This window comes from Siphateles boraxobius, unplaced genomic scaffold (genome assembly GCF_051911475.1).
Source record: "Siphateles boraxobius isolate OS27281-9 unplaced genomic scaffold, OSU_SipBor_1 215, whole genome shotgun sequence".
Taxonomy (NCBI): Eukaryota; Metazoa; Chordata; class Actinopteri; order Cypriniformes; family Leuciscidae; genus Siphateles; species Siphateles boraxobius.
Window position 1 is genome coordinate 446,689 of NW_027508828.1, and position 17,121 is coordinate 463,809.

Consider the following 17,121-nt stretch of genomic DNA (forward strand, 5'->3'; position numbering starts at 1 on the left):
ACTGAATGATTCTGATTCAAACACGCTTGAACACTTGAGTCGTGAAGAGCTGAACGATTCTGATTCAAACACGCGTGAACACTTCAGTCGTGAAGAGCTGAACGATTCTGATTCAAACACGCGTGAACACTTGAGTCGTGAAGAGCTGAACGATTCTGATTCGCATACGCATGAACACTGAGTCGTGAAGAACTGAACGATTCTGATTCACACACGCGTGAACACTGAGTCGTGAAGAACTGAACGATTCTGATTCAAACACGCGTGAACACTTGAGTCGTGAAGAGCTGAACGATTCTGATTCAAACACGCGTGAACACTGAGTCGTGAAGAGCTGAACGATTCTGATTCGCATACGCATGAACACTGAGTCGTGAAGAACTGAACGATTCTGATTCAAACACGCCTGAACACTGAGTCGTGAAGAACTGAACGATTCTGATTCACACACGCGTGAACACTGAGTCGTGAAGAACTGAACGATTCTGATTCAAACACGCCTGAACACTGAGTCGTGAAGAACTGAACGATTCTGATTCACACACGCGTGAACACTGTCGTGAAGAACTGAACAATTCTGATTCAAACACGCGTGAACACTGAGTCGTGAAGAACTGAACGATTCTGATTCAAACACGCGTGAACACTGAGTCGTGAAGAACTGAACGATTCTGATTCACACACGCGTGAACACTTGAGTCGTGAAGAGCTGAACGATTCTGATTCAAACACGCGTGAACACTTGAGTCGTGAAGAGCTGAACGATTCTGATTCAAACACGCGTGAACACTTGAGTCGTGAAGAACTGAACGATTCTGATTCACACACGCGTGAACACTGAGTCGTGAAGAACTGAACAATTCTGATTCAAACACGCATGAACACTGAGTCGTGAAGAACTGAACGATTCTGATTCACACACGCGTGAACACTGAGTCGTGAAGAACTGAACAATTCTGATTCAAACACGCATGAACACTGAGTCGTGAAGAACTGAATGATTCTGATTCACACACGCGTGAACACTGAGTCGTGAAGAACTGAACGATTCTGATTCACACACGCGTGAACACTGAGTCGTGAAGAACTGAACAATTCTGATTCAAACACGCATGAACACTGAGTCGTGAAGAACTGAACAATTCTGATTCAAACACGCGTGAACACTGAGTCGTGAAGAACTGAACGATTCTGATTCAAACACGCTTGAACACTTGAGTCGTGAAGAGCTGAACGATTCTGATTCAAACACGCGTGAACACTTGAGTCGTGAAGAGCTGAACGATTCTGATTCAAACACGCGTGAACACTTGAGTCGTGAAGAACTGAACGATTCTGATTCACACACGCGTGAACACTGAGTCGTGAAGAACTGAACAATTCTGATTCAAACACGCATGAACACTGAGTCGTAAAGAACTGAACGATTCTGATACAAACACGCGTGAACACTGAGTCGTGAAGAACTGAACGATTCTGATACAAACACGCGTGAACACTTGAGTCGTGAAGAGCTGAACGATTCTGATTCACATACGCATGAACACTGAGTCGTGAAGAACTGAACGATTCTGATTCACACACCCGTGAACACTGAGTCGTGAAGAACTGAACGATTCTGATTCACATACGCATGAACACTGAGTCGTGAAGAACTGAACGATTCTGATTCACACACGCGTGAACACTGAGTCGTGAAGAACTGAACGATTCTGATTCACATACGCATGAACACTGAGTCGTGAAGAACTGAACGATTCTGATTCACACACGCGTGAACACTGAGTCGTGAAGAACTGAACGATTCTGATTCAAACACGCATGAACACTGAGTCGTAAAGAACTGAACGATTCTGATTCAAACACGCGTGAACACTTGAGTCGTGAAGAGCTGAACGATGCTGATTCACATACGCATGAACACTGAGTCGTGAAGAACTGAACGATTCTGATTCACACACGCGTGAACACTGAGTCGTGAAGAACTGAACGATTCTGATTCACATACGCATGAACACTAAGTCGTGAAGAACTGAACGATTCTGATTCAAACACGCATGAACACTGAGTCGTGAAGAACTGACCGATTCTGATTCATTAACAAATCCCTTCATGATTCTTTGATGGAAGTACATCCGAATGATTTTTCTTTTGATTGCACTAAAATTTCTTTATGGTGAAAAAATGACCATTAGATGATTAAAATGTTCTTCACACTCTTTGACTTTGAAGAACTCTTTACTGAAAGGTTGCGAGTGTCTCACTCTTTCTCTACCCAAGCGCTACATAATGGATGATGTTTGAGGAGCTTGTTCTCTGAGGCTGAAGGTGATGATACTGGAACATCTGAATCATCATCATCCTGACGGCTCCTTCTATTACAGTCGTGATTCTGCAGCGTTTGACCTCCAAACTCTCGGGCAACAATGTTCTGGTCACTTCCTTTTATCTCCCACGGGTCAGAGGTCACGGGACTGTGTCTTCAGGAAATGAAACCTAAAGCTGCAGTGTGATACGGGCTGTTGCACATTAATGTGTTCATCTGAGCGCCTGGTCTCAGCTTACTGTGTGTGTGTGCGTGTGTGTGTGTGTACCTATAGAACAGCCTTGTGTAATGGAGTGTGTGCATGTTGATTTTGTGAATGAGTGTGTGTGCTCATTAAATGTTAAAGGCTGTACTGGGATCAGACCTCAGGACACAACAGAAGCCTAAATCACACACACGTCTCAGACTAACGACACGTCTCCATGGTTACAGACCCACAACTTCCCTTCACTACGGTATCATTCTGATGAGTGTGTGTTAGCAACCACATTGAATGCATTAGTCACATAGCAACACCTTAATGCATTCAATGTGGTTGCTAAGGTGTTGCTATGTGGCTTTAATATGTTCTGTGTGGATACTAGAGTGTTGCTACTGTATGTGACTAATGCATTCAATGTGGCTACTAAGGTGTTAATATGTGTCTGCAATGTGTTCTGTGTGGTTGCTAGGGTGTTACTATGTGACGAATGCATTCCATGTGGTTGCTAAGGTGTTGCTCTGTGTGGTTGCTAGGGAGTTGCTGAGACTAATGTGTTCAATGTGGTTACTACGGTGTTGGTTTGCGGCTGTAATATGTTCTGTGTGGTTGCTAGGGTGTTACCATGTGATGAATGCATTAAATGTGGTTCCTAAGGTGTTGCTCTGTGTTCTTGCTAGGGAGTTGCTGAGACTAATGCATTCAATGTGGATACTAAGGTGTTGCTATGTGACTACTGTGTTCTGTGTGGTTGCTAGGGTGTTAATATGTGTCTGCAATGTGTTCTGTGTGGTTGCTAGGGTGTTACTATGCGATGAATGCATTCCATGTGGTTGCTAGGGAGTTGCTGAGACTAATGAGTTCAATGGGGTTACTAAGGTGTTGCTATGGGGCTGTAATGTGTTCCGTGTGGTTGCTAGGGTGTTGCTATGTGACTAATGCATTCAATGTGGTTGCTAGTCACATAACAACACCCTAAAAACCACACTTAATACATTAGTCACATAACAACACCATAGTAACCACACGTAAAACATTATAGTCTCATAGCAACACCTTAGCAACCACACTGAACACATTACGGTCACATAGCAACAGCGTAGCATCATGCCGGTGAGTTTTAGATAGGCAAACATCTGGTGATCTGCGTTGAGTTGATCAGGAGAGGCACCGAAGGACGGACACAGCTCCATTAGCTTCATCTAGTCATCAATGCTAATCTGATTCATCTAAAACATCACCTGATCTGTCAGCCAATTACGTTCAGCATTACTGAGCGCGTGTCCAATCGCACTCATCGATCTGACAGCGGATGTGCCTCGAGTTCCCTGGTGTAAACACAGTTTACTGGCCCATCTCTCACGAGTAATATTATCCGAACTATATTTCACAAGGACAGACACAAGCAGCACCTGAAATACACAGGCTGTAATTGTATTGACGAGCCATTATGTCCCTCAGAGAGCCGATACTCCGCGACTAAAATAGACCGTAAAGACATTTACTGGCTGGTTTTGATCTGGTACTCACCATCGGTCTGCGATTCTCCACCAGGTTCAGTCCAACGACTCCCAGGAACGCTCCGAAGCTCAGCTGCCGTCGACAGAGAACAAAACAGTTGATTCAGCACCCAATAACAACCTGACAACATCTTTTAGCCAAATAATGACAGACTTTAAAGGTGCAGTGTGTAATTTCTAGTTTTAGCGGCATCTAGTGGTGAGGTTGCGAATCGCACCCAACAGAAGTTACGGTGGCCGACAGGAAGTGATGTCGTCGTCTGAGACAGCAGAGAGTAGCCAGTAAAAAAATATGGTTTCTTTACAAAGATGAATGAAGAAATTAGGTTTACTTAATTATTCAGTAAATCGATATGTTATTGCGAATATTATTGTCACTTGTTCATCATTGTGTGAGTGTTTTATTCGCTGACTTTAGTTCGCTTCTTTACACGAAGAACAACATAGTGACGAAACGCGTTTGTCCGTTCAGGGCCACCGTAGAAACATGTGTATGTAAGGAGACCCGCGGTGTGTGTGGAGAGAAACGACTCATTCTAAGCTAATAAACACATAACAATGAAAACATAGTTATGAATATGATATTGCATTTCTGTCAACCAGAGCCGATCAGGCCTATACGCAATAAAGCAAGATGGAAAGCAATGTATTGACATTGACTATTGATTTATAGGCTATATGTTGATTGTAAAATGTTGATTGGCTGGACTGGTGAATATGGATGCACATCCCTCAGTAAATAATAACCATCAAGTATTGCTTTTATCATTTAAAACACAGTGACATGCTATGGCAAGCCATTTTAGCTGTTGTTCATTCACAGGATGCATTTTTGATATCAATAATATTTAAAATGTGACTTCTTGATATTAAGAATGTACTTTTTCTAGTAACAATGTCTATTTCTGATATCAGGAATTATATTTTCATTAGTTAAAGGAGGGAGGATTGTAAATATTACACAGCGCACCTTTAAGGCTCAGACTGCTGCTGTCCTGGTGTTTTATTGCACAAAACAAAGAGTTCTTTAAAGTAATGAAGATTTCTCCTCACTCACTATAATCCCGGGATAGTATCCGGACACGGACACGTTATCCGTGTGTGTGGCCGACAGAAGCCCGACCACCAGAACCAGAACCGAGAGTCCGAACAGAGACACTGAACACCAGAGAGCCGTCCGCCGGCGCTTCATAAACACATCTGCACACACACACGCACGCACACACACGCACACACACACACACACACACACACACACACACACACACACACGCACACACACGCACACACACACACACACACGTTTTGGACTGCTTTATATTGTCGAGTCTCCTTCATTTATACAGCGCTTTAACTATAGAGAGTTTCACAGCAGCTTTACAGTGATAATAGGAGATTACAGTAACAGAGATTGTTTAGGCTTTACAGCAGATCTAGAATAAAGTTATTGTCCAGATAAAGTTAGTTTTGATTGATTCACTTCCGTTGTAAAGATCATTAGTTATTAACTTAGCGGCCGCTAACACGTATCACACAGCTCCTCATATAAAGTTGAATGTATATACACACAGTACAGACACATAAAGTGCTGTCAGAATGTTTTGCTAATATCCCCATTAAGTTATTCCTGAATGTTCTGTGAAATATTTTAAAAACGTTTTTGTGAACGTTACAGGGTTAGTTCAGCCAAAAATGAAAATTAGCCCATAATGTACTCACCCTATCAAACCATCCCAGTGTTCATGACTTTCTTCTTTCAGTCGAACACAATCAGAGTATATATTAAACAATATCCTGGCTCTTCCCAGCTTTATAATGGGAGTGAATGGAGGAGGAGATTTTGAAGCCCTAAAAAGCTCATCATCATAACAATAATCCATACGCCTGCAGGGGTTAATAAAGGCCTTCTGAAGACTAGAAACATTTCCATATTTATAACTTTATAAACTATAATCACTGGCTACCGGTAACAGCCGTACACGTGCGAGTCAGACTCGGGTCAGAGATCATGCCTTGGGTCAGAGGTCACTCGTCATGCGTCGGGTCAGAGATCATGCCCTGGGTCAGAGGTCACTCGTCATGCGTCAGGTCAGAGATCATGCATTGGGTCAGAGGTCACTCGTCATGCGTCGGGTCAGAGATCATGCATTGGGTCAGAGGTTACTCGTCATGCGTCGGGTCAGAGATCATGCCTTGGGTCAGAGGTCACTCGTCATGCGTCGGGTCAGAGATCATGCCTTGGGTCAGAGGTCACTCGTCATGCGTCGGGTCAGAGATCATGCCTTTGGTCAGAGGTCACTCGTCATGCGTCAGGTCAGAGATCATGCCTTGGGTCAGAGGTCACTCGTCATACGTCAGGTCAGAGATCATGCATTGGGTCAGAGGTTACTCGTCATGCGTCGGGTCAGAGATCATGCCTTGGGTCAGAGGTCACTCGTCATGCGTCGGGTCAGAGATCATGCCCTGGGTCAGAGGTCACTTGTCATGCGTCAGGTCAGAGATCATGCATTGGGTCAGAGGTCACTCGTCATGCGTCGGGTCAGAGATCATGCATTGGGTCAGAGGTTACTCGTCATGCGTCGGGTCAGAGATCATGCCTTTGGTCAGAGGTCACTCGTCATGCGTCAGGTCAGAGATCATGCCTTGGATCAGAGGTCACTCGTCATGCGTCAGGTCAGAGATCATGCATTGGGTCAGAGGTTACTCGTCATGCGTCGGGTCAGAGATCATGCCTTGGGTCAGAGGTCACTCGTCATGCGTCGGGTCAGAAATCATGCCTTGGGTCAGAGGTCACTCGTCATGCGTCGGGTCAGAGATCATGCCTTGGGTCAGAGGTCACTCGTCATGCGTCGGGTCAGAGATCATGCCTTGGGTTAGAGGTCACTCGTCATGCGTCGGGTCAGAGATCATGCCTTGGGTCAGAGGTCACTCGTCATGCGTCGGGTCAGAGATCATGCCTTGGGTCAGAGGTCACTCGTCATGCGCCGGGTCAGAGATCATGCCTTGGGTTAGAGGTCACTCGTCATGCGTCGGGTCAGAGATCATGCCTTGGGTCAGAGGTCACTCGTCATGCGTCGGGTCAGAGATCATGCCTTGGGTCAGAGGTCACTCGTCATGCGTCGGGTCAGAGATCATGCCCTGGGTCAGAGGTCACTCGTCATGCGTCGGGTCAGAGATCACTCGTCATGTGTCGGGTCAGAGGTCATGCCTTGGGTCAGAGGTCACTCGTCATGCGTCGGGTCAGAGATCATGCCTTGGGTCAGAGGTCACTCGTCGTGAGTCGGGTCAGAGATTATGCCCTGGGTCAGAGGTCACTCGTCATGCGTCAGGTCAAAGGTCACTCTTCCGCTGGAACTCGACTCGCGTACGGTCGTTACTGGAAGCCAGTGATTACATTTCTAAAGATATAAACATGGATATTTTTCTTCAGAAGGCCTTTATTAACCCCTGCAGTCGTGTGGATTATTGTTATGATGATGGAAGCACTTTTTTTGGCCTGCAATTATATAAACTTTCATTATAAAGCTTGTATATATTTTAAATATATCCTGGCTCTTCCAAGCTTTATATAATAATTTAATATAACTCCGACTGTGTTCGGCTGAAAGAAGCGCCATACAGCTGACTTGAGAGCGACTAAATTATGGGATTATTTTCATTTTTGGGCGATCTATCCCTTTAAATTAACCTTTCTAAGTGATAATTTTGCTAAAACTATTGGAATGTTTCTTTTAAATGTTCTCTGAACGTTCTGAAAGTAGTAACATTAAAAAAAACGTTAAACAAACATCAAACTAACATGTTTCAGGAAAAAAAACGTTCCACGAATGATGTATAAATAATGCTTTCAGAACATCATTGAAGACCAAATAACTTTGAACGAATGTTTGTTTATTTATTTGAGAGAACGTTCCGTGTTTGCAGGTTTATAGCAAATATCACGTGCTTGATTGTATATCGTCGCAAAACATAAACTATGTTATCGCAAAAGCTAAATGCGACTATATATAAAGATTTTATAAACATTAACATCTGGAAAACTGCTGTGAAACAATTTTCAATACACAAATACAATTGGCTTGACTGAAGTCTCTTACATTAGAGAAACAAAACGGACAGTAAACGAGTCAAACAGCGGTGAGATATTTGTTAAATACATCAAAATGCAAAACTATCATATGCATATGAAGTTTAAAAACAAAACAAGTTAAAAACGGACCTTCACTTCATGCATGATACGACTATTAGATAAATATTACTTAGTTTCTCAATAGAATAATAGCACTTTTTAAATAAATGAATTGATTTCTAAATACATAAAACTTATACAAATAAAGAACATTAAAAACGCATCTTTATTCTTAATTAAATAAACATCTCTGTGGCGTTTATAAACTTCCTCTCATCACAGATGCTCTTCTGATGGACCGTTATTACAGATGCGCTATCGTTATTATAGATCACATTATGTTATAATAAGAACAAACGCTCATCTAATAACATGGTTATTAGTTAATTTATCATAACTCACCTGCTGGATCCGCGTTGGTCTGCGGCGCGTTCTGCTGCATCGCGTCTGATGTTACACACACACACACACACACACACACAATCAGAACACACAGAATCTTATCCACAAAATAAAGTTGATATTTTCCTCCGTGTTTATAATAATTCCGCTCAGGTAAAGTGTCGCGCGCGGGACTGACAACAAAAACTCACGCGACTGAAGAGCTGACGGTGACGCACGAGCGGGGCGCACACACACACACACACACACACACACACCATTACAGGCTAAAAAAGAAATTAGACCCTGACTGTAAAGTTTTTCAAGACAGAATTAAAATGACAGCATTTGTCTAAAAACACTTTAAAAACAGAAAAATATGCTCTATATATTTCCAGACTCGATTGATTTTAATAATTTAACCAAACGTTTTTATTTTAGTTTAAATTAATTTCAGTCTAATGCATTTACTTAATATTTATATAATTTGTTTACACTTTCTTTTAACCCCAGTTTAAAAACCGAAGTTCGAAGCAATTTCCTGAAGGAAACCATAAACATTCGATCCTTCTGAAACACAATAATGGATTTCAATAATCAAGCAGAGAAATACTGAAATCAGAGCTTTGATAAACTATTAGGTTAACTTTTGATCAGCGAGAAAAATCAAAAACGCTTAACACATTAACCTTTAAAACACTAACTTTATTTACATAAAACATCACAACAGTACATAAAAAAGAGAAATGAAGTTTGTAAGAGAATTCAATTCAATTCAAATTTATTTGTATAGCGCTTTTAACAATGCATATTGTTTCACAGCAGCTTTACAGAAAGTGCATTTCAGAAATGTACATAGAAAAATACAGTTAGTTAATCATGTATTAATTCAGGGCATAACATACAAACTGGAGCTGACGAACGCTGTTTACCTCGGGACTAGCGTACTAGCGTCCCGAGATAACAGCAGAAAAGCAGATGGGAGATAATTAGCATAGCTGATGTTCATAATATTAATGCATTCGAACTGATTCAGCAGTAGTATAAAAGGAAAGCATTAAGTGAATGCTTGGTTAAAGAGATGCGTCTTTAATCTAGTTTTAAACTGGGACAGTGAGTCTGAGCCTCGAACAATATCAGGAAGGCTATTCCAGAGTTTAGGAGCTAAATGCGAGAACGCCCTTCCTCCTTTAGTGGACTTAGATATCCTAGGAATGACCAGAAGCCTCGAATTTAGTGATCTTAAAGAGCGCGATGGATTGTATGGCGATAGAAGGTCTGTTAAATACACAGGAGCTAAACCATTTAGGGCTTTATAGGTCAGTAGGAATACTTTGTAATTGATACGGAACTTAATAGGTAACCAGTGTAGAGATGATAAAATTGGTGTTATATGATCATATTTTCTTGACCTAGTAAGAACTATAGCAGCTACATTTTGCACTAACTGTAGCTTGTTTATTGAGGATGCAGGACAGCCAGCTAATAAAGCATTACAGTAATCTAGTCTCGAGGTCATGAATGCAGGAACTAGCTTTTCTGCATCAGAAACAGATAGCATGTTACGTAGCTTAGCAATGTTTCTAAGGGGGAAAAAGGCTGTTATTGTAACATATGAAATATGATTTTCGAAAGTCAAGTTGCGGTCTAGTATAACACCCAGGTCTTTTACTGTAGTGGATAAAGTAACAGGACATCCTTCTATATTAAAGTTGTATTGTAAGGGATTTTGTGGGTAGTTTTTTGGACCAATAAGTAGTACCTCCGTTTTATCTGAATTTAATAGCAGGAAATTACGCGTCATCCAGCATTTTATATCATTTAGACACTCTGTCAATTTAGATAAGTTAGTGTTTTCATCTGGTCGTGATGAGATATATAACTGAGTGTCATCAGCATAACAGTGGAAATGAATTCCATGTTTTCTTATATTACCAAGTGGGAGCATATATATTGAGAATAGCAGAGGGCCTAACACCGATCCTTGCGGCACTCCATAGTCTACTGGCGTTATCTTTGATTTTTCCCCATTTAAACAGACAAAATGATAACGGTCTGATAAGTACGATCTAAACCAGCTTAATGCCTGTCCCTGAACACCAGTGTAGTTTTGTAATCGATCCAAGAGTATTTTATGATCGATAGTGTCGAACGCAGCGCTAAGATCGAGTAGAACTAGTATTGAGATACAGCCTTGGTCAGAAGCTAAAAGTAAATCATTTGTAATTTTAACTAGCGCAGTTTCTGTGCTATGATGCGGTCTGAATCCCGACTGGAATTTTTCATAGATATCATTTTCTTGCAAGAAAGAGCACAATTGAGCTGACACAACTTTTTCTAGTATTTTAGATATAAATGGAAGATTTGAAATGGGTCTGTAATTTGCTAGGTTATTTGGATCTAATTGCGGTTTCTTAATGAGTGGTTTTATTACTGCCAGCTTGAATATTCTTGGAACATGACCTAAAAATAAAGACGAGTTAATAATATTAAGAAGAGGCTCTTCCACTACAGGTAACACTTCTTTCAGTAGTTTAGTGGGTATTGGATCTAATAAACATGTTGTTGGTTTCGATGCAATGATAAGTTTATTTAGCTCTTCCTGTCCTATAGTTGTAAAGCGGTGTAGTTGTTCTAGAGGGGCCATAATTGAGGCTGAATCATAAGACATCATAGAGGATTGTATATTTACAATTGTGTTTCGGATGCTTTCTATTTTCTCATTGAAGTAATTCATAAAATCATTACTACTATACTGTAACGGAATATTTTGCTCTGGTGACGTCTGTATATTTGTTAGTCTAACCACGGTGTTAAATAAAAACCTTGGATTATTTCAGAAGAATCAGAAGCTCCAGCTGAGAAGATCATCAGTAATGAATTGAAATCTTTATTACTTTGAACATGAAAGAGAAAGTATACAATAAAAAAATTAAACGATGTTTAAGAACATAGAAGAAAAAAACAACAACAGATGAGCAGCAACATGAATGACAAACAGAGAGTGAGTTCAGAAGATCATGGCGTTCAAGTTAGCGTCGTCACTGCGTCGGGCAGACGTTAGCATCAGCGTCATCACTGTTTTAATGTTGACGTTAGCATTAGCGTCGTCACTGCGTCGGGCAGGGGTTAGCATTGACGTTAGCATCAGCGTCAGGCTCTGAGGGAGAAACGCTGGGAATCTGCCACCAGTCGTGTAGTTTAGCGGCGCCCGATCCCGCGCTGGACTCTGAAACAACATTCATTCATTTAATCATTATGAACCGACATTAATTCCAGCTGTAAAGCAGCTCAACAGGAGACAGTGTCATTATACAGATCCATTTATTCAATAACGTTCAATATGGCAAAGTTTATAAATGATGAAAAATTCAATTAATATTATTCAGCTCAATTCAGTTAGATGTTGATTCAATTAAGTTTAATTAGTCTCAATGTTACGAAGTTCAATTAGTAGAGATGCTTTGCAGCAGAGTTGCATTTTACATAATTCAATTTTGCAACATTAACACTGTTATTGAACTGAATAAAATCAAAAATTGAACTGAATCAATCTGAATAATGACGCTGTTGTGTTTAGAGATTAATAGAATTTTTCATAATCAATGAATTTGCAGCATTGAGCGTTATTGAACTGAATAATGACATCATCTGTAGAGCTGCTTTACCGCTGGAATTGAAGACATTCATTTTTCAGGTCAATTCAGTTCAAGTTGTGGTGTTCTCATGCGATAGTGTCAGATCAACAACACTTTATGAGTATTAATCATCTTTTAAACCTCAAATGGTCACGGAAATTAAACTCCATTAAGTGACTAACAGAAACAGTGTCAAGATTCCAGTGACAAACGTGAACTCTCTCCCCAACGCCACACAACCCGTCAATCAGAAGTTAATATTCATATTCAGAGGATTTGATTTCATATCCCTTGTTCCTCTTACTCATAACCAGCCCCAACATGACCAACCGTGTCCCAGAAAGCAAGTTAGTGAGAACCCGCCCCCCGCACACGTGCAGTTTACCCTCGTCATCACTGTCAGAGGAACCCAGGACCGGCCCGGCCGACGAACACGACACCGCTGACATCACACACACACACACACACACACCATGTAAAACCTGCGCCAGACATCCACAGAAATCAATATCACGATACGGCTTAGTGCGATTGTCAAATTAGACACATAGCACTGGTTTCCCAGTGATGCACGTCATTTACGCGCCTGACGTGTGTGTGTGTGAACGAACAGTGCTGAGCTTCACTTCTGACGTGTGTGTGAACGAACAGTGCCGAGCTTCACTTCTGACGTGTGTGTGTGTGAACGAACAGTGCTGAGCTTCACTTCTGACGTGTGTGTGTGTGAACGAACAGTGCTGAGCTTCACTTCTGACGTGTGTGTGTGTGAACGAACAGTGCTGAGCTTCACTTCTGACGTGTGTGTGAACGAGTAACCGCCAGTATTGCGCTAGCGGTGTCAGTGGTGGTCAGGGTCGTGGCGCTGCAGAACGAGTAAGCTCCAGTATTGCGCTAGCGGTGTCAGTGGTGGTCAGGGTCGTGGCAGTGCAGAACGAGTAAGCTCCAGTATTGCGCCAGCGGTGTCAGTGGTGGTCAGGGTCATGGCGCTGCAGAACGAGTAAGCTCCAGTATTGCGCTAGCGGTGTCAGTGGTGGTCAGGGTCGTGGCGCTGCAGAACGAGTAAGCTCCAGTATTGCGCTAGCGGTGTCAGTGGTGGTCGGGGTCGTGGCGCTGCAAAACGAGTAATCTCCAGTATTGCGCTAGCGGTGTCAGTGGTGGTCGGGGTCGTGGCGGTGCAGAACGAGTAAGCTCCAGTATTGCGCTAGCGGTGTCAGTGGTGGTCGGGGTCGTGGCGGTGCAGAACGAGTAAGCTCCAGTATTGCGCTAGCGGTGTCAGTGGTGGTCAGGGTCGTGGCAGTGCAGAACGAGTAAGCTCCAGTATTGCGCTAGCGGTGTCAGTGGTGGTCAGGGTCGGGGCGCTGCAGAACGAGTAAGCTCCAGTATTGCGCTAGCGGTGTCAGTGGTGGTCGGGGTCGTGGCAGTGCAGAACGAGTAAACTCCAGTATTGCGCTAGCGGTGTCAGTGGTGATCAGGGTCGGGGCGCTGCAGAACGAGTAAGCTCCAGTATTGCGCTAGCGGTGTCAGTGGTGGTCGGGGTCGTGGCAGTGCAGAACGAGTAAACTCCAGTATTGCGCTAGCGGTGTCAGTGGTGGTCGGGGTCGTGGCAGTGCAGAACGAGTAAGCTCCAGTATTGCGCTAGCGGTGTCAGTGGTGGTCGGGGTCGTGGCGGTGCAGAACGAGTAAGCTCCAGTATTGCGCTAGCGGTGTCAGTGGTGGTCGGGGTCGTGGCAGTGCAGAACGAGTAAGCTCCAGTATTGCGCTAGCGGTGTCAGTGGTGGTCAGGGTCGTGGCAGTGCAGAACGAGTAAGCTCCAGTATTGCGCTAGCGGTGTCAGTGGTGGTCGGGGTCGTGGCGCTGCAGAACGAGTAAGCAGAACGAGTAACCGCCAGTATTGCGCTAGCGGTGTCAGTGGTGGCCGGGGTCGGGGCGCTGCAGAACGAGTAACCGCCAGTATTGCGCTAGCGGTGTCAGTGGTGGTCGGCGTCGGGGCGCTGCAGAACGAGTAACCGCCAGTATAGTGCTAGCGGTGTCAGTGGTGGCCGGGGTCGGGGCGCTGCAGAACGAGTAAGCTCCAGTATTGCGCAAGCGGTGTCAGTGGTGGTCAGGGTCGTGGCGCTGCAGAACGAGTAAGCTCCAGTATTGCGCAAGCGGTGTCAGTGGTGGTCAGGGTCGTGGCGCTGCAGAACGAGTAAGCTCCAGTATTGCGCTAGCGGTGTCAGTGGTGGTCGGGGTCGTGGCGGTGCAGAACGAGTAAGCTCCAGTATTGCGCTAGCGGTGTCAGTGGTGGTCGGGGTCGTGGCAGTGCAGAACGAGTAAGCTCCAGTATTGCGCTAGCGGTGTCAGTGGTGGTCAGGGTCGTGGCAGTGCAGAACGAGTAAGCTCCAGTATTGCGCTAGCGGTGTCAGTGGTGGTCGGGGTCGTGGCGCTGCAGAACGAGTAAGCAGAACGAGTAACCGCCAGTATTGCGCTAGCGGTGTCAGTGGTGGCCGGGGTCGGGGCGCTGCAGAACGAGTAACCGCCAGTATTGCGCTAGCGGTGTCAGTGGTGGTCGGCGTCGGGGCGCTGCAGAACGAGTAACCGCCAGTATAGTGCTAGCGGTGTCAGTGGTGGCCGGGGTCGGGGCGCTGCAGAACGAGTAAGCTCCAGTATTGCGCAAGCGGTGTCAGTGGTGGTCAGGGTCGTGGCGCTGCAGAACGAGTAAGCTCCAGTATTGCGCAAGCGGTGTCAGTGGTGGTCAGGGTCGTGGCGCTGCAGAACGAGTAAGCGCCAGTATTGCGCTAGCGGTGTCAGTGGTGGTCGGGGTCGGGGCGCTGCAGAACGAGTAACCGCCAGTATAGTGCTAGCGGTGTCAGTGGTGGTCGGGGTCGTGGCGCTGCAGAACGAGTAAGCTCCAGTATTGCGCTAGCGGTGTCAGTGGTGGTCGGGGTCGTGGCGCTGCAGAACGAGTACCTGGCACGGTTCCGAGGCTGGAGTTGTCGAAGAACTGCGTGGGCTGGCCGAGGGAGAGCGCAGCGCCGGAGTTCGTGTCGAAGATCTTGCTCTTGGGAGAGTCGAGGAAGGCTCTCTTCGGGGAGTTGAGCTCTGTGTTGCTCAGCACCGGCTGCCGCTTCTTCGGAGTGCATGGAGCGTCTCTCACGCTCTCCTTGATCTTATACGCTCGACGCTTCCACTTGTGGAGCTCCTCCTGCTGCTTACTCACCAGACTACAGGAGGGACACAGGGCTGATAGGGTTAGGAGATATACAGACACACACACACGTCAAAAGTTTGGGATCAGTAAGATATTTAATGTTTGAAGAAGTCTCTTCTGCTAACCACGGCTGCATTTATTTGATTATTACTTTTTTATTGTTAAATATTATGACAATTTAAAATAACTATTTTAAAATTTAATTTATTCATGTGATCAAAGCTGAATTTTCAGCATCATTACTCCAGTCTTCAGTGTCACATGATCCTTCAGAAATCACTATAATATGATGATTTGATGATCAAGAAACATGATTATCAATGTTGGAAACAGTTATATACAATTTTTTTCAGGATTCTTTGATGAATATACAGTTCAAAAGAACATTTATTTGAAAAAGAATTTTTTTACTATAAAATGTTTTTACTTTATAAATGTACATCCCTGAATAAAAGTAGCTATTGATTTATTTTATCTCCCCCCCCAAAATAAGTAATGACCACAAACTTTAGAACGGTGTTTAATGTTACAAAAGCTATTTCAGATAAATACTGTTGTTTTAAACATTCTATTTATAATATATATATTATATTTATAATATAATAACTGTTTTCGACATTGATAATAATCATAAATGTTTCTTAAAGGCACACTATGCAGGAATACCGTTTGTCAAACAGCGCCCCCATGAGTCGCTGTGGAGTACTTGTATGTAACGTTACTGTCGTAAATAGCCTACCACTCACGCAGAGCGTCTCTGATGGCTTATAACGTTTACATGATTGCAGCTAAATTACAAGTAAATAGCCTATTGCCTACTGTACAATTTCATTTGTGTTTTTTAAGTGTAATGTAAACATTACAAAATGCCAGGTGACATCAATAAAGTTACATGTACATTGCATTATTTCTTAATGTCCGTTATGATGTTAGACATGATTATTGCAAATTTGAAAATCGATTTGCATTATAGCCAAAGGCAAGACACTTTCACCAGAAAAATAAATAAACAAACATGATTATCAGCCTGCAGACACTAGGATAGCTATCCTGAAAGATTATTTATTATAACCATCGTAAACTAGCATGTTAGTGTTTAACGTTACTAGCTAGCAGATTGATAATTCGCTACTCTACTAGCATTACTTGATTCATGAAGATAAATGGAGGACCAGATAGATGCCGTAACATGGCCAGGCGTCTTCAAACTGTCTTGCTCTCCCTCCAATATTGATCCTCGATCGGCCTTTTAATTTGTCACTCTCCCTTTATCTACTTTTAGTCTCCTCTGACAAAGCCTTTGCCTTCTTCCTTTTAGTTGTTGCTTCGGCCATGACAACAACATAAGACGGGTATCAAACGCTAGTTGGGCTCTAACGTCAGAATCTGAGGAAGTGGGGGAAGTGACGTATGCCGTAAAGCAGTCGAATTTTGTAGTTATTTTTGTGCTCGGGTTCCTAACCGAAACCCGAAGTTACATAGTGCCAGTAAAAGCGATACAGACACTGTCAGGCTACGGCAGACGTGTCATTCAACCTATTGTAAGTCGATGTACCATCACAAGGGTCTTGGAAATATATTATGAAAGATGAAAGACTACATTGTGTTGCTTTAAGCATAAAATCATCATATTATTGTGATTTCTGAAGGATCATGTGACACTAAAGCTGAATTTTCAGCATCATTTCTCCAGTCTTCAATCACAGGAATAAATTACTGTTTTCTACGTGAATATAAA

The 17,121-nt window shown here is 43.4% G+C and overlaps 2 protein-coding genes across 2 annotated transcripts in view; both read right to left on the reverse strand.

Annotated features, from left to right (window-relative positions):
- The window catches only part of tmem255b (transmembrane protein 255B), a 28,954-nt gene extending 20,159 nt beyond the window's left edge, over nucleotides 1-8,795 (reverse strand). The window contains exons 1-3 of the mRNA XM_077238047.1: nucleotides 8,577-8,795; nucleotides 5,103-5,245; nucleotides 4,056-4,118 (exon numbers count right to left, since the gene is read on the reverse strand). Of these exons, the coding sequence (XP_077094162.1) occupies nucleotides 4,056-4,118; nucleotides 5,103-5,245; nucleotides 8,577-8,616 (246 nt within the window). The 5' untranslated portion in view covers nucleotides 8,617-8,795. The remainder of the gene's footprint in view (nucleotides 1-4,055; nucleotides 4,119-5,102; nucleotides 5,246-8,576) is intronic.
- A 2,630-nt stretch (nucleotides 8,796-11,425) lies between these two features.
- Nucleotides 11,426-17,121, reverse strand: part of cenpe (centromere protein E) — a 65,512-nt gene continuing 59,816 nt past the window's right edge. The window contains exons 54-55 of the mRNA XM_077238048.1: nucleotides 15,143-15,396; nucleotides 11,426-11,784 (exon numbers count right to left, since the gene is read on the reverse strand). Coding sequence (XP_077094163.1) covers nucleotides 11,666-11,784; nucleotides 15,143-15,396 — 373 coding nt within the window. The 3' untranslated portion in view covers nucleotides 11,426-11,665. The remainder of the gene's footprint in view (nucleotides 11,785-15,142; nucleotides 15,397-17,121) is intronic.